This window comes from Penicillium griseofulvum (genome assembly GCF_001561935.1).
Source record: "Penicillium griseofulvum strain PG3 chromosome Unknown contig_84, whole genome shotgun sequence".
Taxonomy (NCBI): domain Eukaryota; kingdom Fungi; phylum Ascomycota; class Eurotiomycetes; order Eurotiales; family Aspergillaceae; genus Penicillium; species Penicillium griseofulvum.
The window spans coordinates 2376458-2398394 of NW_024467475.1; the positions used below are offsets into that span (position 1 = coordinate 2376458).

Below are 21937 nucleotides of genomic sequence, written 5' to 3' on the forward strand. Positions count from 1 at the left end.
AAGTGCAACCCGAGCCTTTGAAATTACACCAAAGGCCGCGGCATGACCTTCAGGGGTTTCCCTAGCCAAGGTCAATTCCCAGCGGATTACCTGGTTGGGCTAGATGTGCAAAGTTAACTATGTCTCTGGACCTCCATAGACTCGCCAGTACAAGGTTCAGTTCAAATTCCCCTCTGTTAGAATTGTGATAGCCTACATTTCTCTCGAGGTGATATCCACTCACTTAACCACATTCAGAAATGATCGCTATTCGGGGGCCGCACTACGACAAGAAAATGTAGCCGGGGAAGCGGGAAGCGCTGCTTTGCGGTGGAGCGCCGTTATCTGTCAAGCCCTCCGGCGCCACCGGAGCCACACGTCTCCTGAGGTCGTAAGGTCGAATTAAGACACGGAGTACAACATACGGAGTACTCCGTACTGCATATGATAGTCTCTTAGAGATTCTTTCTTGTTTTAATTTTGTAAATAATGCCAATGAGCGAACTTAAGAAGCACAATTATATAGGGTTCTGGGCGGCAGTGTCTCAGTACAAAGTACCAATGTTGATAATTGGATCATCCTTGTCAAATCTCAAGGCATTTGTAATACAACTATCTGTCCAAGCTTAGAAACACATTCCCAATCCAAGTTAGGTTCATCGCTGTTCTAGAATTGAAAAAGTGATCATCCTCCTCCACTCCTAAATCTAGACTTGAACAGGGCATATGTTGCTTCTGGTCGTGTCCGACCCACATCTGTACGAGCTCCTCGGATATCTCGCAAGATGGCCATTCTTATAATAAATTCTTATGCTCTAGTAAGTTAGACAAATATGGATCTGTAGCGTAGAAAGGCTAAAAATTATATAAGCTATGGAGTAAAAGGCATGCAGTACGTGCACGTTCTTTAATCCTATTGTGGAGCTCGTGGGATCACTGCCCATATAAGTTTAGTATAGCTCCTTACAAAGTAATGGAAGTTGACAGGATTGAATATCCAAGTCATTGTATACTGTTGCGCGTGATCTTTGGTAGTAAATGACGTCGCTCAGGGGGTAGTGCCGAACGTCTGGTGTATCTGTAGACACGGGAGTTGATATATCTGAACGTAAAACCATTATACTATTAAACTAGAGGCCAAACCCTGTTTTTTTGAAACATGAAACAGCATTGTCTCTGTCATTCAGATTCTTCTCCCTCTATCCTATCTTAAACCTGCAGCCATCTTCAATATGGGTGTGTACGGAGGCTTAGGGCCCATGACCAATGCAGTTCACTGGGTGGAGGTTGTTGTATTCGCCGTCTTTGTAGGGCTGAGGCTTTACACCCGAAAATACATCCTGAACTCCGTTGGTCTTGATGATTATCTCGTTTTGATTGCGCTGGTGAGTACAATAACCTATTACCGCCATTATCGTGAAAATTCTAACACGTTGCAGGCTCTGCAAATTATTTACACTGCCTTTGTCACAGCGGCAAGCGTTTATGGTCTTGGGCGATTATACGCTGATGTCGGCGACCCGGTTATCTATTCTACGGCTATCATGTATGAGCTATTCAGCCAGGTAGCTGGAATCATGGTCATTGGTGTGGGTAAAGCAGCTGTTGGGGTATTCCTTCTTCGAATTGTGAGGAATAAAATTCAGATCTGGTTTATCTGGGCTTGTCTTGGAATCACTGCCTTTATCACGCTTTTCGCCAGCATTACTGTTATAGTGCAGTGCATTCCCGTGGAAAAATCTTGGAATCGAACCGCCCCAGGTCATTGTTGGCTCGATTTTTCCAAAGTTGGTTATACTGTTGGATGTGAGTACCCCAGTTGCCCTTGGTTGTCAAAGGTTATACTTGGAAAGTCCATTTCACAAAGCCTTCTGCCGTCGACCTATCTAAACAGAATGATATCTGAGAAGACTACTGAAAAGACATCACAAGGCTGACAATTCCTGCATACATGAATACTAATCCTGGATTGTTACAGCATGGTTTGTCGCCGCAGACTTTTCCTTCGCGATTCTCCCATGGTTCGTTATCTGGGATCTCAATATGAAACAGAAAGAAAAAATAACTGTTGCCTGTGGTCTCAGTCTTGGAGTATTGTGAGTCTCGGAATTCCATTCTCTTGAATATCAATCTGACGAGTACATCCTAGTGCTGGAGTATGTGGCATTATCCGCACCAAAGCCCTGGGGGGATTGAATGCATCTGAGTACATATGCACGTTCCCTCAACCATTTATTGTGATGTTAGAGCTGACATGACTCCAGATGATACGGTACCAATGCTCATCTGGTCTGCCACCGAAAGCTGCGTCACGATCATGTGTTCATCAATCCCCGTCCTTCGTCCCCTCTACATCCGCATCAAATACGGGAAGGACACGAGCAGCTCTTCGGGAAACACTTCCTACAAACTGCCAATGTATGGAAGCGGTCGAAAATGGGGCAAGTTTTCGAAATCCGACCTTGAATCAGCCGACGAGCGGAATACTACTTACCACACAACTACCATGAAGAATAGCGCGCAAAACGCTAGCAATGAGAATATTCTTCAAGGTGCCGCGGGAATTGAAAGGACGGATGAGATCTCAGTTAGTTATGAGCAATTTGGCAAGAAAGCCTAGAGAAAAGTTCATGGATTCTTGTCTCACTCTTTCAGGGCATGATAAATGGTTTCTGGACTCAAACCCATGCAACTTTAATCTCAAATCTTCGTTTCTTTCGATGCTCTGCTCCTTGTGATCCGTTTTCCCACGAAAAGTGGCTTGAATTTCTCGTGTTGTTCACAAGACTGATTTGTCAACTTGCAGATGAGGTCTAACCGGCCTAGGTATGACTCAATTAGATAACAGGCTAAATTCCTTCCACTACCACTACATCAATTTCTTGAACACCAAGGGTATATCTTTTTGAGCGCAACTTAGCAACCTGCAAATTTCTTCATATCCACTATGTCTTCTGCCCCGCCAACAAGTGGACTCCCACCTCAAACGTGGACCCGAGACTCCAACCGTGAATTCTTCATTTCAACCGAACCAAGCCTACTGTCTGTCAAAGCAGTCAATGCCGCATTCGGTAGCGACTTCGTATACTGGGTCAAATCCCCCTTCCCAGAGGAGGTGTTATGGCAGATGCTCCATGGCGCCTTGAGTTTCGGCGTGTACAGGTGGACCCAACCCCCAAATGATTCTACCACGCCGAGTCCAGAGAACACTGAGCAGATTGGACTTGCTCGTATGGTCACAGATGGGTGTTCATTTGCTTATCTGTCGGATACCTACGTTCTCCCCGAGTACCAAGGTAGCGGACTTGGGAAATGGCTTATCTCTTGTGTTGCCGAGACCTTTTCTAAGGAGAACATGCCACATCTACGTCGGATTATGTTGCTCACTGATGATGAGCGCATGCAGACTTTCTACACGAAGATGTTTGGTGTGAAGGTTGTCGGACGTGAAGAACGAAAGGACATGGGGAGGGATTTAGTGTTTATGTGTGCCAGACCGCATGCACAGCAATCATAAGATTGAAACTGCTACTCTAGATTTGGTACTTGGTACTTGATATCTGAGCAAAGAAGCGGGACCTGTGGCTTTGGTGGTTCATGTTCATCCCTTCACTCTCTACCATGGAAGTTGCAAAGGAGTCGGCAGGTTCTTCCCGAGAACAGCTTCTGCGGTGCCGATATCTCTGCGATGGATATATTAGCTTTGTATTTAATAATATGCAGTCAAACATCTTACCTTGGTCCTGCTGGCGCCCAGTATTCTCCGGTTTTGCTAATATCAAACCCTTCAATGAAAGACGCAAGTGTTTTCGCTGCTTGATCAGGTGTCACAGCTGTTTTCCGAGAGATATCGGGTTAGATCAAATGCCTGTAATAGTGCACAGGTTACTCACCTCCACCTGCATCCCAGTATTTATCGAATCCAACGCTCTTCGTCATCTCCGTCCGCATAAATCCAGGATGTACCAAGCCAACTGCAATTCCCTTCGACTTCAAGTCCAGACTCAAAAGCTTCCCGACCATATTCAAAGCAGCCTTACTAGCATGGTGACCAAAGTTACCCCCGCCTTCCTGCTCATGGCGTAATGTGATGCTACCGCTCTCGCTACTGACAAGGATCACTTTACTTCCCTGGTCCAACAACCCGGCTTTGACAAGATTGCGTATCACAAAGACGGGACCAATCGCAGAGGTTGTATACATTTGAACCTCCTTCTCCCAGTTCGGATATTCAAATGTTTCAAATCCAAAGTATCCGGCGGTGATTATGACTGTTGAGAGCTTTGTAGGTGGAAGCTGCAAAATAAGATTGTCACCAACATCTGGTTTAGAGATATCAATTCCTGTCAGCCAGGTGACTCCTGCGCTTGGCTCTGGATTGAAGGATCGGGAGGTTGCAAACACATGGGTCGCTGTCTTTGCGGAGTACAGTGTCCGTAGAGAGGCACCCAGTCCTCGAGTGGCACCTAGGATGAGGATGTTACTTGTCATTTTGTAAGTTGAAGTAATATGTTTGAAGATATTGGTTTCAGAAGGTCTTTATATCTGCATTGAGCACGCCATTGAGTGATGGCGTGATGACGTAACCCCTCTGTTGCCAATTGCTTCTGTACAAAACACAGATGTAGCTTGATATGCTCCTATAACATTTGTTTTCTCCGTATATCTTCCTATCAGATTGTTTCTTACAGTTAGGTGGGGCTATCCCTTGTTGGGCGTTACTTTCGACTACGTCTGGTCGTTTTATTCGTCGACACGAGAGCTAAGCTTGATATGTGTCTCAACAGTTATCATACAATTTGCGATACTACGACGCTCGTCGATCTCTCAATCAGAGTGGACCATCGAGGGGCTTAGTCATGTGCTATTTAAGGATCGGGTCTAGCTATCTTAATTTTGGCCCCTTCAGTCAGCTTGTTTTATCCCGATGAGCCCCCATAAAGTGCGCCTGTCGTTGGAAGCCAGTCAATTCATGTGTTCTAGGGCTTAAGAATGACTGGCTTTGCCAAATTCGCCCTCTCCGTTCAAAAAGTCCGGGCTGCGATCCATAACAGAAGAAAGGCGGGTGCCAAGGACCAGCGTGGATCATCATCGTCTCTGAGGTAAAGATCTTTTGCGACAATCTGCCAATTCACTAGCTCACTCTCTTACCAGAAACGACCATGCAGACCCCTCAGTTTCATCACCATGGGATCTTCCCGTCGAGATTCAAATCCGCATATTTGCATATTGCGGCATCACCGACTTCCATTCGCTGAGACTCGTCTGCAAGGCTTTTTGCCAACTGCTCACCAGGAATGAACATGATATTGTCCGGCAGTATCTCCGCTTGCGTCGCCACGGTACCCTTCCATCTCCAATCGACGATACCCGCGCATATACTCGAAACCCAGGCGACGATGTGGTGCTTTTGTCAGACCTATTCCCACCGTCCAAAAGCGCTAGGGGCGGCCATCTCTATACCTTCAAATACTTGCATGGGTTGAGACGAAGACAAATGCTATGCTCAAGGCTCAGCTACTACCTGGCGGATCGGATCCTCGATCGGTTCGTGCAGACCGAACCGGCCGTCATGAGGGCCTCCTTTCCTGCAAACCGAAACGAGCGCAATGCCCTTGTCAAACGTGGCATAGCTAGAATACGGTTCCACCTTGCACCACTCATGTAAGAATCTCGGGGAAATGCTTATCTATAGCAAGTCACTAACCTCTTTTCTCTACCAGGTATTATACCCTTTATTTCCTTGAAACATACACATCCGCCCGGCGCGAGCACACGCACACGCTCGTACAACAATACGAGGCAGGCCAGCTGCCTGTACCCTTACCACTCGATATACGCCAGATGATGTACCGCGAGCTACAAACCCGGATTCTCCAAAGCCCCCCTTTCACCGACACGGCGGCGTTGGTTGCGACACACCATTGCATGCATTTGCTTGTTTCATATATACGCTTCGCTATGTCTCCAGATGGCCAATCTGAGATTGATGACTCATGGATTAGCTCGTTGCTCACATTGGCGCCGTTCGTGCGGATCGTCGAGTTCTTCTCCGCTGAGATCGGGGACGGTGGGAACCAGCGAACACAACGCAAGGACTTTATGTACAACTTCCATAAAGATACGACGAGTTATGAAAAGGATCGTATGAACTCGGTTGTTTTTGCGCGCTCGTCTACTCGGAACTTACATAGTTCGGTACAAGATATCTGGTTTGCTGCTGCTGAAGCTGAATTGAAAGCTCGGCATGCGATACATCACGACGTAGAGCACGTCTGGATATGGAATGGTATTCCAATTGTTCTTGGGTGTCCAGATTGCCATCCCACAAGAGGATGGCAGGCATGATACATTTAAGCGTTGGAGGCGCCCGGAGTCAAAATCTTTACACTGGGGATATACTGGAGTTGGGTATATGAACGTTTCAGCCACTTGCATTTGTATTTGCATTCCCTTTTATTATTATTATCTTCTTCTCCAAAACAAAATAGTGCTCGTAGATGTACTCGAAGTGATTTAGGGAGTTGTAGATGTTTGCTTTGTTTGCAACCAGCACGCGTCGCTATGTACATCGCCAAGTATCAATCTTCCGCGATGATATGCTTCAATTGGAGCATAAGAATTAGCCGGGGTTATTGCAAACTCACACATTGGCTTCCATGGAACAAGCAGGCTCACGACAGTTGTTCAATACTTCTTGGACCATACACCGTCTATCCCCTCTCCATCATGGGAACGACTGTGAAACCCTCCTAGACAACCAAGCCGCCTTGAAAACATATGCAACGCGTCTACGTGACCATCTCACCGGAGATGTCCTCCCTGGTATTCATACAAGCTCTGGTGCAGTAGATGATGACGCGCTGTCTAAAACAGGCGCCCTAAAAGATTGTCTATGGCGGCCAATCGCTCCTCAATCAGTGCGCGACGATGGGCCAAGCAGATCTCAGAACACCACATTTCCTGGCATTCTAGTAACGCTAAAATACGAAAACATCATCTACAAAGCAGCGTTGCTCGCTGACACAAAATCATCCCCAAATCAGCGCACTGGATCCACATCTCTCCCCCTCCTCCTAACCAGATTCCCAACTGCACTCCGGCAAACATTCCTCACCTTCTTATCTACCAATTTTGACACTTACTGCTCGCCCCTCCGACTGTCTTCGAGTTTTCTCTGTGCTGGTCTAGAGACATATCTCGATACCTTGCGCACTAAGCAGCCAAGTACAAGTGACACAGTCGAGGAGGTCATCAAGGAGTTACAACTCACGCTGTCCTTTTCACCGTCGATTGCGCCAGAGCTGAGATCCCTTAATGTTAGCGTCACGCGCGCTTCACTGGCGGGTTTTCTGCGTGATCAGCCTAAACAGTCGGCCCCCAAGTCGCGCAGTCTTCAAGATAAATTGCGCAGCCCTTTTATCGCCAATCTTACCTCGTACCTCGAAACGCATCTTGCCATGAAGCTGGATCTGGATGGGTCTTCTTCAGACAAGGTTGCTAAGCAGCATGTGCGACTCTCGAAGATTGCATGTGCTGCTTTCGTTTTGGGCGGTGAAGGACGTGTGAAGCTGGTTGTGGCTGCTGATAGGGATACTGGGGATGTGGATAAGAGCTCTCGAGTTCCGGGCGACAAGAATGAGCTTGCTTTGGAGGCAGGAGAATGTCTTTTACGCTCGGTGATCCAGAAGGCTGTTCTGGAGGATCACTCCACTACGTGAACTTCTGGGTGTTTTTCTGTCCCGGTGTGAAACTGGGGCGCGTTGCAATATCCTTGAAGCTCTGAACGAGCAGTCGGTCTACAATGCGACTCATCAGCATGACCTACCTAGATCCACAGAGCTCATGGGTTTGCTCTTGGGGCTATTCAATTATCCAATCCATTGGACTCGTCGCCAATACACGACAACGCAACCAAGCGCGAACCGGGGCAGCTAGACCGCAGCTTCTAGCGTCATGCTTGACCCAGTGTTCCATCACTGTGGTATTGCGGATGCTGCAATGACGTCTTTCATCGCCAATATGGCACGCCCAGGGAGCTGATCGTAGCGCATAGTAAAGCATAAGTGTTTACTTCAGTTCACATTGAACCAAAGCCTATTGTTCGGGAAGAAATAATACATCATCTTCTCTGGGATGGTGTTGCTCTGTGACAAAATGTCAGGTAGAGCGACTTTGTTGATTTTGTTTTGACGACCAAAATGCAATATAGGTCCATACAGATATCCAACCCGTATCCAAACACACGTCACCAATTTTGTAGCAAGATATGTAGACAGATATTATATCTCCGTCTGATTCTCGGATTCCGCCAACCGCAGCGCCTCATCAACGCTGGGCACGAAATGAGTCAATCCGCCGCACTTCTCAACAATACCACTTCGCTCAAACATGCGGAACACGCTTCGATTCGGCAAACGGCAGAAGAACACTCTGACGTGTTCCTCCGCGTACGCGTGCACAATCTCTGAGAGAACCTGTGTACCAGACCCATCTATACTCGTAACGCCGTGAACATCGAAAATGATATTCTTATTATGCTCTGGTGCGCGCATGCGCGGTAGAGAAGGGTGAGCATGACTGGAACCGTAGAGTTCCAGACGTCGCAGACGGTTTTTGAGATCGCCTGTGTTCGCAAATGTTAGGGGCTCGGGAATCTTGACGATTAGCGCGCCTTCGACTAGCTCCACATTTTCCGGGTGGAGTTCGGCGTTGTCGAAACGCGCGGTTGTGCCGAGGACCTTGCCCAAAATTTGGATTCGGGGATGCGTTGCGTGTCGGATGAGGATTATCACTGACAAGCCCATACCCATCGCCATGCCCAGTTCCAAAGAGTAAAAGATTGTTGTTATGAAGATGAGAAGCATGAGGACGATCTCTGACCAGCCCCGCAGGCGGATGAAGAAGAGCAGGTCATGCGGGCATTCTTCCACTAGAGTAAAAGCTACAACGGAGATCATGGAACACAGGACTGCTTTCTGTTGAAAAATTAAAGTCGTCAGCATTTAGATAAAGCACACAGGCATAGGTTTGAGAGGGACGAACCGGGAGGTAGTAGAGATAAGGCAAAAGCACCATGACACATGTGAATGTGATAATGCTCAGGAAAACACTAGCCATAGGTGACCGTGCTCCTGTCTGTGAGCTGAGCTTGCTTCGCCCGTATCCACCAAATGCAGGCAGAGAAGAGAAGCAACCTCCGACGACGTTGGCAACTCCTAGTGCAACCATCTCACGATTGGCACTCATGAACATTCCCTTGATTCCATTAGAATTTCCTTCGCCCAGCCCCTTGGCCGCAACAGATGACTCAAAGAAGCCAAGTAGGGCGATAATAAACGATTTGCTCAGTGCTGTGCGCACATGTTTCATATGCGCAAGCTGGAAAGGCCAATGGAAAGCGAATAGCCCTCCAGATCCAACCTCTGTAGGTCCAAGAATTTCGAGCCCTTTAGATTCCCAGTCGAGGTACCAAGCTAAAACCGCCGACAGGGCAACAACAAGGAAGCGGTCTGGGAAATAAATCACCTGAGGGATACGCGGTACCAGCATCTTTTTCAAAGTTCTGCGGACAATCAGTATGACGAACGTAAACCCGGGGCTGCGAAACGCACCTGAACACCATAATGACAGTAAAGCTAACGATCGAAACGATAGCAGTTAGTCCATGGCACTCTCGAGCATACCGAATGATGAAAATCAGTTTTTCAACACTGGTGCCATGGCTGACACCGGATTCTTTGGCATGCTCAGCCAGACCCAATTCGGGGATAAGTTGGTCTACAAAAATCACAAAGCCGATAGCAGTGATGAACCCTCTCAAGAATGGTCGACTGAGAACGTTGTCCAAAAACCCTAAGCGGGTCAATCCGGCAATCAATATCATTGCCCCGGACATTGCAGTAGCGATTCCTACAATAAGGGCGGTTTCTGTAAGGTCGTCCTCGCCTGAGTTTCCCTGCATGACACTTGCTTTGACAATAGCACCCGTTAGCAGGGAGCCTGCGGCTTCCGGCCCAACTACCAAAAGAGGGCAGCTTCCTAGGATGGCATAGATCATAGGATGGATGACGAAGGAGTAGAGGCCGCTGATGGGTGGTGCATGGGCAAGATTGGAAGCCAAAGAAAGGGCCATCGGGATGTAGATGGATGCCACGGTCAACGCAGCCATGAGATCTCCGCGCAGGAAGGACCAGTGGTATTGTTGGATCCAATTCAAAAAGGGAATATAATATGATATGTATCTGCCATTGATTCGTCAGCTCCCAGTCATGGGACAGGCTACGAGAGTGCTCGCAGCGGATGAATAAGATACGACCTACTGCTTATTCGTGTCGGTTATTGGAAAAGTGAATGATGATTTCATCTGTGACGGAGTCTCTGAATCTGGGACCGACTCCGGGTGGTCTACTACACCTCTAGGGCGACCGGTTGCGCCGTCCGCCAGTTCGTGCCCGTTATATCCACATCCATTGCCCGATTCTCCAACAAATGCCTGTCTTCCCACATCTATCTGGGGCGAGAATGTACCGTGGCTGCAGTGTCTTTCGCCGCACGCAGGACCAGCTTGAAGATACGATTCCAGAAGCCGAGTCCTCACGTCTGGTTCGCTCGTAGCCCCAGTGGAAGCCTGGCTGTCATGTCCCGTGTGATCGTCATGGTTAGAATTCGTCGAAATCCCAAGACCGGTTTGAGGCGATGAGCGGAAAGCATCGACAATGCGGTCTCGGAGAGTCCTACGTCCAAGTCCGTCGGACTCCCCAGGGAGTAATGAACTTGTCTCAGACATGATGTTCTGGAAAGAGATTTGAGGAGTGTTAGGTCGAAGAGTTAGACCCGAAATAGGCCGCCATGAATGCTGGTCATGGTATTATGTAAAAGATTGAAACCAATGGGCCAACAACGTTGCCCAGCCCCAAATTGTTTTGTCGGTTAGGCAAGGGCGCGCTAGGACCGATAAGCGGGGAACGCAGGCGTTATCGTTAATTCAATGCAGATCCTTGGAGAATGACTATACAATTAGGAGAACAATCATGATCCTAAGAACATCAGGGAGTTCTCTGAATGTAGAAAGTCGAGTGCCATCAAGTACTGAAGACTTATTTATACAAGGAACACCCACGGCCCATCTTGCGGTTGATTTTCAGTTGACGTAATTGATTGATGTGTCAGCCAAGATCAAACATTGGAAGGCGGTGTGTAAGAGTCACGTGTTAACTGGTCCCGTGACTGATCAGGTCAATGTGGGTTTTGAAGTCCGCCACAAAGAGATAGATTGTGCCTCATTCACGTCGCCTATCCCCTCTGCGCTCCTGTTTTCCGGGCCATACGATCACTCATATCCCATTGGTCACCGTCTCGATCGTTTCGATTGTGCCATCAAATCCGTCCCTTTTGCACCTAAGATTTCCCCGAGAAAAAAAAACAGCACCCCGCCAAGATGTCTTTAACAAACTGTCGGTTCTATGAGGACAAGTACCCGGAGGTGGACAGCTTCGTCATGGTGAATGTCAAGCAGGTACGGACTAACTGAATCATGAAGTGAGAGACCAAAGCGACAGGAACTGATTTTTGTGTGAAATGAGCTAGATCGCCGAGATGGGCGCATACGTGAAGCTGCTTGAATACGACAACATCGACGGCATGATCCTCCTCTCAGAACTTTCCCGCAGACGTATTCGCAGTATCCAGAAGCTCATCCGCATTGGGCGCAACGAGGTCGTCATCGTGCTTCGTGTCGACAAGGAGAAAGGCAAGCATCTATCGTTCGCCTGGTAGAACCGAGAACTAACTTGTCAACTTGAAGGTTACATCGATCTGTCGAAGCGTCGTGTGTCCCCAGAGGACGTCATCAAGTGCGAGGAGCGTTACAACAAGAGCAAGGCAGTGCACTCCATCATGCGCCATGTCGCAGAGGCCACTCAGACCCCGCTGGAGACCCTATACGAGACCATCGGGTGGCCTTTGAACCAAAAATACGGCCACGCACACGATGCCTTCAAGATCTCTATTACGTAGGTTCTCGTTCTTTTTGTCTCATGATATATTTGAATCCCTCTGACAGTTGTTTTCCAGAAACCCCAACGTCTGGGATGAGATCACCTTCCCCAATGAAGCTGTCAAGAGCGAGTTGCAGCAATACATCAACAGCAAGCTCACCCCCCACCCCACCAAGGTCCGTGCCGATATTGAGGTTACTTGCTTCGGTTACGATGGAATCGATGCCGTCAAGGATGCCCTTCGCACCGCCGAGGCCGACAACACCCCCGAGAACCAGATCAAGGTCAGACTGGTCGCTCCTCCTCTCTACGTCCTGGCCAGTCAATGTCTCGACAAGACCCTCGGTGTCAAGTTGCTTGAGGCTGCCATTGTGAAAATCGAAGAGCGTATCAAGGCGAACGGCGGTAGCTGCACCGTGAAGATGGCGCCCAAGGCTGTCACTGAGCATGACGATGCAATCCTGCAGGAGCTTATGGAGAAGCGTGAGCGTGAGAACACCCAGGTCAGCGGAGACGAGGACTCGGAAAGTGATGAGGGCGTTCCCGAGTAAGCAACGGGTTACAATTCCGAGTTGAGGGGCATATAGCGGTCATCAGCGCTAGCATCTAAAGCTGGAATTACCACTAGAGGAGAGTTGGTCAAAGATGGATAGAAAAAGCTTGCACATATCGGAGAAAGGCTCGATGGGTCAGTGTGCTGGTGGGCAGGATTGCAGTCAGAACTCGCTCTTTAGCCAGGGCAGTCGTCTGAACTTCGAGTCTGGGGATGACATATCCACGCCTGTGTATGCGCTGGATACCAATTGCGGTCGAAATCCTCGTTCCCACCGTCTGTCAAAGACTCTGGGTCCACACAGGGTGCAAGTTCTGATGCACATAATGTTTGATGCAACCGAGACGTTCAATGCCAGTAATGCTTTCAAATGCAATATCCTTGTAGAAGTTATACATCTCCGTACATCTCCGTACTTATCCGTACATGTAGATACATCAATTTCTTAAGAGATCAGATGCGATGAACTGCCCCAACAGCGGGGAGCTGAAGCTTAATCTCCCGCCGATCATCATTGGTGCCCCCTCAAGATAAAAACTATCGGTGAAAACTCTCCCTTTCTTTTCACTCCTTCTCTCAATTTTTTTCTCTTTAACAATATGGTACATTGGAAAAATATCTTTACCACCGATCCTGGCAGGACACGGCACCGTGTCGAGGTGGAACGTCGTCGACGTACGTCACATTCTACGCGCTCTTTGGAACAACTACTAACAAAGTCGTAGTGCTACCTGCCTATGCTGCCGATGAGACTGACACGTCTGATGCTTCAAAGGAAATCGCGAAGGTTGCCCTTCGGTTGAAATATCAAATGGAGCAGGTTGTCTCCTGTGAAGTAGAGGAGAATGTCTTGACCAACCCAAACAGTCGTATCATCACGGATGATGTGGTTGAGACTGCTAGGCAGGCTGGCGGGGATGATTACAAAGCATCCGTTGTTTATTGTCTTCTGGTTTGTCTGCGATGGTTCAAGATTCAATCATCCGTCGAGCTCTGGGATTCCGATCTACATGAGGTTCGGGCTGTGGCTTGCGAGGTCATCGCCAAGCGCATGTAATACATACACCCTTCGTCATTTCGCGTTTTCTACTATTTACTAACTCGAACAGTATCGAATCCGAGCAGAACCAAGATTATGTGTTCAGAGACATTCTTCTCAAGCGATACTCTATCTTCAGTGAAGGTGTAGAGACTGATCCCGCCAATGTCATCGAACGATCGGTTGATCTCCATGCCTTAAGGATCATCAGCTCTGCACCGTACCAGAAATGTATCCAGTACCTGTGGAGAGGTTGGATCTGCCAGGAAGAGGGCAACCCAACTAACTTCGTCGAATATAGCGAGAAGTCTAACACCGAATATTGGGTTCATTTCCATCCTGATCGGATGCGGACTCCTCTGTATCAGAATGTCTGCCAAATTTTGTTCTCTTTGATTTACCTTGCGGTTTATACTGCGGTTATCAATACTGTGAACCCAACCGGTGACCTGGATGTGGCCGAAGCCATCCTCTACGGTATGACTCTTGGGTTCATCTGCGACGAGGGAATTAAGTTTTGGAAGGTTGGATGGAATTATTTGGAATTTTGGAATGCCTTCAACTCAACCCTCTACACCATCATGGCGGTTTCCCTTGCCCTGCGCTTTGTTGCCTTGGCACACTCGCCGTCTACCCATGATGAACAAAGGCGGCTATACAACGAGCTCAGCTACAACTTCCTAGCCTTTGCGGGCCCTATGTTTTGGATACGCATGATGCTATATCTTGACTCGTTCAAATTCTTCGGTGCTATGTTTGTGGTTCTTCGAGTCATGATGAAGGAGAGCTTGATATTCTTCGCTCTTCTGTTTGTGGTTATGGCTGGTTTCTTCCAGGCCTTTGTTGGCATGGCTCAGGTGGATCCCGATATTCCACTCCACCGAAACATTCTCCAGGGGATGGTAAACAGTATCATGCAGAGCCCTGAGTTCGACACTTTCCAGGACTTTGCATTTCCCTTTGGCATCATCCTCTACTATGTTTTCAACTTCATTGTTATGACTGGTAAGTTTGCATTCGTCTTATTTGGGCTGGTATTAACAAATATCAGTTTTGTTGAATATCCTCATCGCTTTGTACAACAGCGCATATGAGGATATCTCTGGCAACGCCACGGACGAGTACATGGCCATCTTCGCGCAGAAAACCATGCAGTTTGTCCGCGCCCCAGATGAAAATGTCTTCATCCCACGTACGTATTTACTCAATGCAGATATAACACATGTTGGCTAATTATTTGGGTAATAGCATTCAACCTCGTCGAGATTGTGTTTCTGGTAGCCCCATTCGAGTGGTGGCTTTCAAGGGAGGCTTACGCCAAGGTGAATGACATTGTAATGGGCGTGATATATTCGCCGCTGCTTGTCGTTACAGCCTGGGTTGAGACCCGCCAGGCGCACCGAATTCGATGGAATCGCCGCCATGGCGAAGAAGACGATGATTGCGCTCAGGAATGGGAGCATGTGGCCAAGGAAGTCAATTTTGATCTTGATGATACTTGGAAACAGCACGTAGTAGAGTCCACGCCGGATATCAAGGTTGACAGCTGTACATATGAACTCAGGGAGCTGAAGGAGCAGGTTAAAATGTTGACGGAGACAGTGAAGGGATTGACTCAGGAGATAGTGGACATGAAGACGGGCGGAGCAAGCTAGGGGAAGTCCAAGGCACGATATATATATATATATTGGCATGCTACAGCAACGTCTCGCTCCCATATTAGGACATTATGAAATATATTGGGAGTCACGAGGTCGACCCGTCTTTGTATAAGTGTATATGGTGTTCATCGAATCTTTAACCTCAACATCATTTTCCACATCCCCTGAAGAAAAAGTACCTTAACTAACTAATAGTAATTATGGCTCCAAATAAAAAGAACAAAAAAGAAATCTCAGGTTTGGTTTTTAGGAATAGCCGAACGCGGGGGTCGAACCCGCAGCCTTAAGATTAAGAGTCTTACGCTCTACCGATTGAGCTAGCCCGGCCGGGCTGTTGAAAGAGGCTGCGATATAATGCTACATAAGCCTAAGGCAGTCGAGGATAAGCTGACATAATGCTAGCGCGTCAAGCGGCGAATCCTCTGGAACCGAAATTGTTAGGTGGAAGGTGGCTTCATCTACGAATCTAGGCATTTCCTCGATTGGATCCTATAATTGTTTCTGTGCTTCGTATGAGTCTTTAACTTTCTGGTTGTTTGACTCCGACCGCGGTCACTAGATTGCCCACCATGTGCGTTACCAGAACCTCCCCCAGATTCTCACGGCTGCAGCTAACAGTATACAGGGCAAAGCTCGTGGACGACCATCAGATCCATACTGCCTCGCTGCATAACCCGATACCTTGGCAATTGCATACATACGTCTGGCCTTTCCTCATCATCTGGCCTGTGTTCTTCGCCTTCTACCTTTCCCCCGAGCGTTATGATACCTACATTCAGGGACAGGAATGGACCTTCGTGTTCGCGGGGTCTATCGTCACAATTCAGTCGCTCTTTTGGCTAATGACCAAGTGGAATATTGACATCAACACACTATTCACTACCACTCGTGCCAAGTCTGTCGACACTGCCCGGCTTATCAAAGTAGTTCCCATCACCAACGCTGGCTCTGCCGAGATCTGCAACTTGATTAGAGATAACACCGGTCCGAAGAAGAGCCTTTCATTTCTCTTCCAGAAGCGCCGCTTCCTGTATTATCCCGAGACTGGCACCTTCGCACCCCTGTCTTACGCCCTTGACGCCGAACCGAAGCCGGCCCTCAAGACTTTCCAGCTGAACGAAGGCTTCACGTCGCAGGCCGAGATTGACCGCATCCAAAACCACTATGGCGATAACACCTTCGATATCCCCGTTCCCGGCTTCATTGAGCTCTTCCAGGAGCACGCCGTCGCGCCGTTCTTCGTCTTCCAGATTTTCTGTGTTGGATTGTGGATGTTGGATGAATACTGGTATTACTCGCTCTTCACGCTCTTCATGCTCGTTATGTTTGAAAGCACCGTTGTGTGGCAGCGCCAGAGAACCTTGAGCGAGTTCCGTGGAATGAGCATCAAGCCTTACGATGTCTGGGTATACCGTGAACGGAAATGGCAGGAGATCACCAGTGATAAGCTTCTCCCCGGTGACCTCATGTCGGTGAACCGCACCAAAGAGGACAGCGGCGTTGCCTGCGATATTCTTCTGGTTGAAGGCAGTGTCATTGTGAACGAGGCTATGCTTTCTGGCGAGAGCACGCCTCTGCTGAAAGACTCTGTCCAGCTCCGCCCCGGAGATGACTTGATTGAACCGGATGGATTGGATAAGCTCTCGTTTGTGCATGGAGGTACCAAGGTCCTCCAGGTTACTCACCCTAATCTAAATGGCGACGCGGGCTTGAAGAACTTGGCTAGCAACGTTAGCATGCCTCCAGACAATGGTGCCTTGGGTGTCGTTGTTAAGACCGGTTTCGAGACCAGCCAGGGTAGCCTCGTTCGGACCATGATTTACTCCACTGAACGTGTCTCTGCCAACAACGTTGAAGCTCTTTTGTTCATTCTCTTCCTCCTGATTTTTGCCATTGCCGCTTCGTGGTACGTGTGGCAAGAGGGTGTGATCCGGGACCGCAAACGCTCCAAGCTTCTGCTCGACTGTGTCCTCATTATCACCAGTGTTGTTCCTCCCGAATTGCCTATGGAACTGAGCTTGGCTGTTAACACTAGTCTTGCTGCTTTGAGCAAGTATGCCATTTTCTGCACTGAGCCTTTCCGTATCCCCTTTGCTGGTCGGGTTGACATCGCTTGCTTCGACAAGACTGGTACCCTCACTGGAGAGGACCTTGTCGTTGATGGTATTGCTGGACTCACTTTAGGCGAGGCTGGTTCGAAGGTCGAAGCCGATGGTGCTCACACCGAATTGGCCAAGCCCTCTGATGCTGGACCCAACACCACTCTCGTTCTCGCTAGTGCTCACGCCTTGGTCAAACTGGATGAGGGTGAGGTCGTTGGTGACCCTATGGAAAAGGCTACTTTGGAATGGCTTGGTTGGACTCTGGGTAAGAACGATATTCTATCTTCCAAGGGCAACGCTCCTGTTGTCTCCGGTCGGAACGTCGAGTCTGTTCAAATCAAGAGAAGATTCCAATTCTCCTCGGCACTGAAGCGCCAGAGTACCATCGCGACCGTTACGACCAATGACCGCAAGGCTTCCAAGAAGGTTAAGTCTACCTTTGTGGGTGTCAAGGGTGCCCCCGAGACCATCAATACTATGCTGGTCAACACACCCCCCAACTACGAAGAGACCTACAAGCACTTCACCCGCAACGGTGCTCGTGTGCTTGCCCTTGCCTACAAGTACCTTTCATCTGAAACAGAGCTGTCCCAGAGCCGCGTCAACAACTACGTCCGCGAAGAGATTGAATCTGAACTGATCTTTGCCGGTTTCCTTGTCCTGCAGTGCCCCCTGAAGGATGATGCCATCAAGTCTGTCCGTATGCTGAATGAAAGCAGCCACCGTGTTGTCATGATTACTGGTGATAACCCGTTGACCGCTGTCCATGTTGCACGCCAAGTTGAGATTGTTGACCGTGAGGTTCTTATCCTTGATGCTCCGGAACATGACCTCTCTGGAACCAAGATTGTCTGGCGTACTATCGACGATAAGCTCAATTTGGAAGTCGACCCCACTAAGCCTCTCGACCCGGAGATCTTGAAAACTAAGGACATCTGTATCACCGGATTTGCCCTGGCAAAGTTCAAGGGCCAGAAGGCTCTCCCTGATCTGCTCCGTCACACCTGGGTTTATGCTCGTGTGTCTCCCAAGCAGAAGGAAGAAATTCTTCTTGGTCTTAAGGATGCTGGATATACCACTCTGATGTGCGGTGATGGCACCAACGATGTTGGCGCTCTGAAGCAGGCCCACGTCGGTGTCGCCCTTCTGAACGGCTCGCAAGAGGATCTCACCAAGATCGCTGAACACTATCGGAACACCAAGATGAAGGAGCTGTACGAGAAGCAGGTCGGCATGATGCAAAGATTCAACCAGCCCGCCCCTCCAGTCCCTGTTCTCATCGCTCACCTGTATCCCCCCGGTCCTTCCAACCCACACTACGAGAAAGCCATGGAGCGGGAGTCGCAGCGCAAGGGTACCGCGATTACCGCTACCGGCGCAACCCCCGAAGCTATCCCAACTATCACGTCTCCTGGCGCACAGGCCCTGCAGCAATCGAACTTGACTCCCCAGCAACAGAAAAAGCAGCAGGCCCAGGCTGCCGCAGCTGGCCTCGCAGACAGGCTTACGTCTTCTATGATGGAACAGGAGCTGGATGACAGCGAGCCTCCCACTATCAAGTTGGGTGATGCATCAGTCGCTGCCCCCTTCACCAGCAAGTTGGCCAATGTTATTGCTATCCCAAATATTCTTCGTCAAGGTCGTTGCACCCTGGTTGCGACTATTCAGATGTACAAGATTCTTGCCTTGAACTGCTTGATCAGTGCCTACAGTCTGAGTGTCATCTACCTGGATGGTATCAAATTCGGTGATGGACAGGTCACCATCAGCGGTATGCTGATGAGTGTTTGCTTCCTCTCTATTTCCCGCGCCAAGGTATGTCGTACTTGCCCCATGTTGACAAAAATGATCTGCTAATGCTTTATGTGTGAAGTCTGTCGAGGGTCTGTCTAAGGAGCGCCCGCAGCCCAATATCTTCAACGTCTACATCATTGGATCTGTTCTTGGACAGTTTGCCATCCACATTGCGACTCTTGTGTACCTCTCCAACTATGTCTATAAGCACGAGCCGTACGTTATTAACCCCCCCCCTCTAGCTTTTTCCGCTTCATGACTAACACGGCCGATAGGAGAGCTTCCGATATTGATCTCGAGGGCGAGTTTGAGCCTTCCCTCCTGAACAGTGCCATCTACCTCCTCCAGCTGATTCAACAAATCTCCACTTTCTCGATCAACTACCAAGGTCGTCCCTTCCGCGAGTCAATTCGTGAAAACAAGGGCATGTACTGGGGTCTCATCGCCGCGTCGGGTGTTGCATTCTCCTGTGCCACTGAATTCATTCCCGAGCTGAATGAGAAGCTGCGCCTCGTTCCCTTCACGAGTGAGTTCAAGATGACTCTGACCGTGCTGATGATCTTCGACTACGGTGGCTGCTGGTTGATTGAGAATGTTCTCAAGCACCTGTTCAGTGACTTCCGTCCTAAAGACATTGCTATTCGTCGCCCCGATCAGCTGAAGCGCGAGGCGGAGCGTAAGTTGCAAGAGCAAGTTGATGCTGAGGCTCAGAAGGAGCTGCAAAGAAAGGTTTAGTCAGTTAGATTGAAGATTTGTATCTGTATACATAGAGAGGAGGTTGTTGGATCTTAGAAATGTTCATGTGGTGCATGACTTTTAATACATGTTCTTTTTGCTTCTATCGAAACAATCTTGCCACTGATAATTTAATTTGATCATCTTCAAATCTTGTCCTTCCTATAGAACGAATATAACGAATCCTTCTTCTAATTACCAGCAGGCCGCCTCAAGGTCTTTGTTAAGCTCACAACGCTGAGATAGAGTGGGGAATTCTCTTCTTCCTCAAACACACCTGCACCCAGTATCATCAAGTGATCGGGATGCTTTGCAAACACATGTAGGCTCCTGCTATATGCTGCTGGCTGTGGTGTGGCATGAATCTCCCACTGATCAGGCTGACCGTTGGCACGGTTGGTAAAAATGCTGCTATGATCAGCGTCACTGACGATGATGGTTCCATTGACACCTCCAACGGGAGACCAGACGACATAAGGAGACGAGCTTGGCTGTATTCCGTCTACGGCAATTGGGTAGCCGAAGGCAAAGCGGAAGTCAAATGGACTAGCAGACAATCGATAGTAGGCTGGATAGCCTGCCCCAGACCAGCTATCTCCTCCTGGAAACTCGTACACCAGAATCCACTTCTCCAATGGTGGAATATATGAAATGACCGTCATTCCAGGACGGGCAGTGTAGTTGAGATATGCCACATCATCTATTACGGAGCCCCAGGATTCCAAATCGGTCGATTCCTGGTGAGCAAGCTTCTGGCCATGCAGAGGGTCACGCTGATCAGAGTAAAACACGCCAACTGTGTGGTTGAAAAACCTGTAATCATGCCATTCAGCACTTTGCACAGAAAGGAAATGGGTAGAGCAGCTCACAGAATATATGGCTCCCAAATACATGGATTCCCATTTGTAGTATCCGGTCCACTGCCCGTCGCCACATTGCTGATGAACTTCCACGTATAACCTTTGTCTTCACTAGCATATAAATCGATGTTGGTGCTCTGATTTCCCCAGCTGTTTCCACTGGCTAGAACTGTGCCGGCCGGGAGGTCACCAACAGCAAATGGCATCTCCGCGAGCGCAGGCTGAGCCGCCATTCCTAGTCCATTGACCTGGTCTGTCATATTGGAGATACAGGTCCAGGTAGCACCACCATCTGCACTTCGAAAGATCGGGAAATATGGAGTTTCATCCCCTGCATACGAGGCTGTCGCAAGGAGACTTCCATCGGATAGTTCGACCTGTCGCGGATAGAGAATACTGTGATCGGAGTCAGGCTGGAAGATGACATTCTCTGCAAAAGTTGACCATGGTTTTGGTGATTTCTGGGGATGTTTAACTGACACAGCACAAGTAAGGCTGGCTAGACCGAGGAACAAGAATTTGGTGAGCATTGTTCTGCATTAGGTAGGGCAAACTACTGCCACTTGATCAAAGTTGGCTTTTACTTATATACTACTCGGTCTCCTGCGGGGGACTATTTTCGATTACGATTCATATTGAATGAGGAAAATATCCGAGTTCAAAAGCTCATAGAAGTGACAACAAAACTTAGCCGGTAACATTGATAAGTCTATCGTGAGGATTCAGGCTAAAAGTTGAAGTCATAACTCATCCAAATGGATCTATAAATTTGAAGATCTTTTAGCCTAATCGAACTGATATATACGGAGTACATAAATTAGTACAATGCCGGCACTTGTAGGTATTTTAACTACCGACTTATAGGCAATTAACTACTCGCAGACAACCATCTATATTGAATTACAAGCAAAGTGATCTGGAATGAGACTATAAGAAGATTTGTACCTAAGACCCCCAGACTGACATTATACTGGTCTTGTCAAGGTCATATATTCTCATCTTTCCTCTTAGTTTTATTCGAACTGTTTCTCTTTACCCGTCAAGAGCGGGGATCTCAAAGGCATTTCTTGGACTACATCCTGGTCTGCGCTAAATTAATTTAGCCTATGTAGTTATTGTAATGAACGTGTATATAAGTATCCGTCGTCGCCGGAGGTGGCGTCTTAAGCTTTTAAGTGGCCTATTACTTGGCATAAACGAGACAATGTTACTATC

At 48.4% G+C, this 21937-nt stretch overlaps 9 protein-coding genes across 9 annotated transcripts; 6 read left to right on the top strand and 3 right to left on the bottom strand.

The window, feature by feature from the left end:
- Window positions 1-1211: 1211 nt before the first annotated feature.
- PGRI_054180 (uncharacterized protein) lies at window positions 1212-2599 on the top strand (the record flags this gene model as incomplete). The annotated part of the gene is made up of 3 exons (XM_040793131.1): window positions 1212-1364; window positions 1419-1785; window positions 2244-2599. 3 exons carry the CDS (start codon window positions 1212-1214, stop codon window positions 2597-2599), a joined length of 876 nt encoding a protein of 291 aa, XP_040645098.1.
- Window positions 2600-2926: 327 nt separating this feature from the next.
- PGRI_054190 (GNAT family N-acetyltransferase) lies at window positions 2927-3496 on the top strand (the record flags this gene model as incomplete). The annotated part of the gene is made up of 1 exon (XM_040793132.1): window positions 2927-3496. One exon carries the CDS (start codon window positions 2927-2929, stop codon window positions 3494-3496), a length of 570 nt encoding a protein of 189 aa, XP_040645099.1.
- A 99-nt stretch (window positions 3497-3595) lies between these two features.
- PGRI_054200 (oxidoreductase, short chain dehydrogenase/reductase family superfamily) lies at window positions 3596-4470 on the bottom strand (the record flags this gene model as incomplete). Its single annotated transcript, XM_040793133.1, has 3 exons — window positions 3596-3662; window positions 3716-3812; window positions 3873-4470. The coding sequence occupies 3 exons, from the start codon at window positions 4468-4470 to the stop codon at window positions 3596-3598; spliced, it is 762 nt and encodes a 253-aa protein (XP_040645100.1).
- A 501-nt stretch (window positions 4471-4971) lies between these two features.
- On the top strand, window positions 4972-7700 carry PGRI_054210 (CENP-A-nucleosome distal centromere subunit CENP-L; the record flags this gene model as incomplete). Its single annotated transcript, XM_040793134.1, has 4 exons — window positions 4972-5081; window positions 5134-5643; window positions 5703-6268; window positions 6736-7700. The coding sequence occupies 4 exons, from the start codon at window positions 4972-4974 to the stop codon at window positions 7698-7700; spliced, it is 2151 nt and encodes a 716-aa protein (XP_040645101.1).
- Window positions 7701-8261: 561 nt separating this feature from the next.
- On the bottom strand, window positions 8262-10768 carry PGRI_054220 (SulP family inorganic anion transporter; the record flags this gene model as incomplete). Its single annotated transcript, XM_040793135.1, has 5 exons — window positions 8262-8957; window positions 9025-9544; window positions 9594-9617; window positions 9666-10223; window positions 10302-10768. 5 exons carry the CDS (start codon window positions 10766-10768, stop codon window positions 8262-8264), a joined length of 2265 nt encoding a protein of 754 aa, XP_040645102.1.
- A 651-nt stretch (window positions 10769-11419) lies between these two features.
- On the top strand, window positions 11420-12529 carry PGRI_054230 (translation initiation factor eIF2 subunit alpha; the record flags this gene model as incomplete). The annotated part of the gene is made up of 4 exons (XM_040793136.1): window positions 11420-11497; window positions 11569-11713; window positions 11786-11993; window positions 12055-12529. 4 exons carry the CDS (start codon window positions 11420-11422, stop codon window positions 12527-12529), a joined length of 906 nt encoding a protein of 301 aa, XP_040645103.1.
- Window positions 12530-13130: 601 nt separating this feature from the next.
- On the top strand, window positions 13131-15225 carry yvc1 (putative potassium ion channel Yvc1; the record flags this gene model as incomplete). The annotated part of the gene is made up of 5 exons (XM_040793137.1): window positions 13131-13206; window positions 13257-13584; window positions 13641-14575; window positions 14622-14762; window positions 14819-15225. 5 exons carry the CDS (start codon window positions 13131-13133, stop codon window positions 15223-15225), a joined length of 1887 nt encoding a protein of 628 aa, XP_040645104.1.
- Window positions 15226-15800: 575 nt separating this feature from the next.
- On the top strand, window positions 15801-19862 carry PGRI_054250 (ion-transporting P-type ATPase SPF1; the record flags this gene model as incomplete). The annotated part of the gene is made up of 3 exons (XM_040793138.1): window positions 15801-19148; window positions 19207-19343; window positions 19403-19862. The coding sequence occupies 3 exons, from the start codon at window positions 15801-15803 to the stop codon at window positions 19860-19862; spliced, it is 3945 nt and encodes a 1314-aa protein (XP_040645105.1).
- A 191-nt stretch (window positions 19863-20053) lies between these two features.
- Window positions 20054-21252, bottom strand: PGRI_054260 (sialidase family protein; the record flags this gene model as incomplete). Its single annotated transcript, XM_040793139.1, has 2 exons — window positions 20054-20675; window positions 20732-21252. The coding sequence occupies 2 exons, from the start codon at window positions 21250-21252 to the stop codon at window positions 20054-20056; spliced, it is 1143 nt and encodes a 380-aa protein (XP_040645106.1).
- Between the last annotated feature and the right edge of the window lie 685 nt (window positions 21253-21937).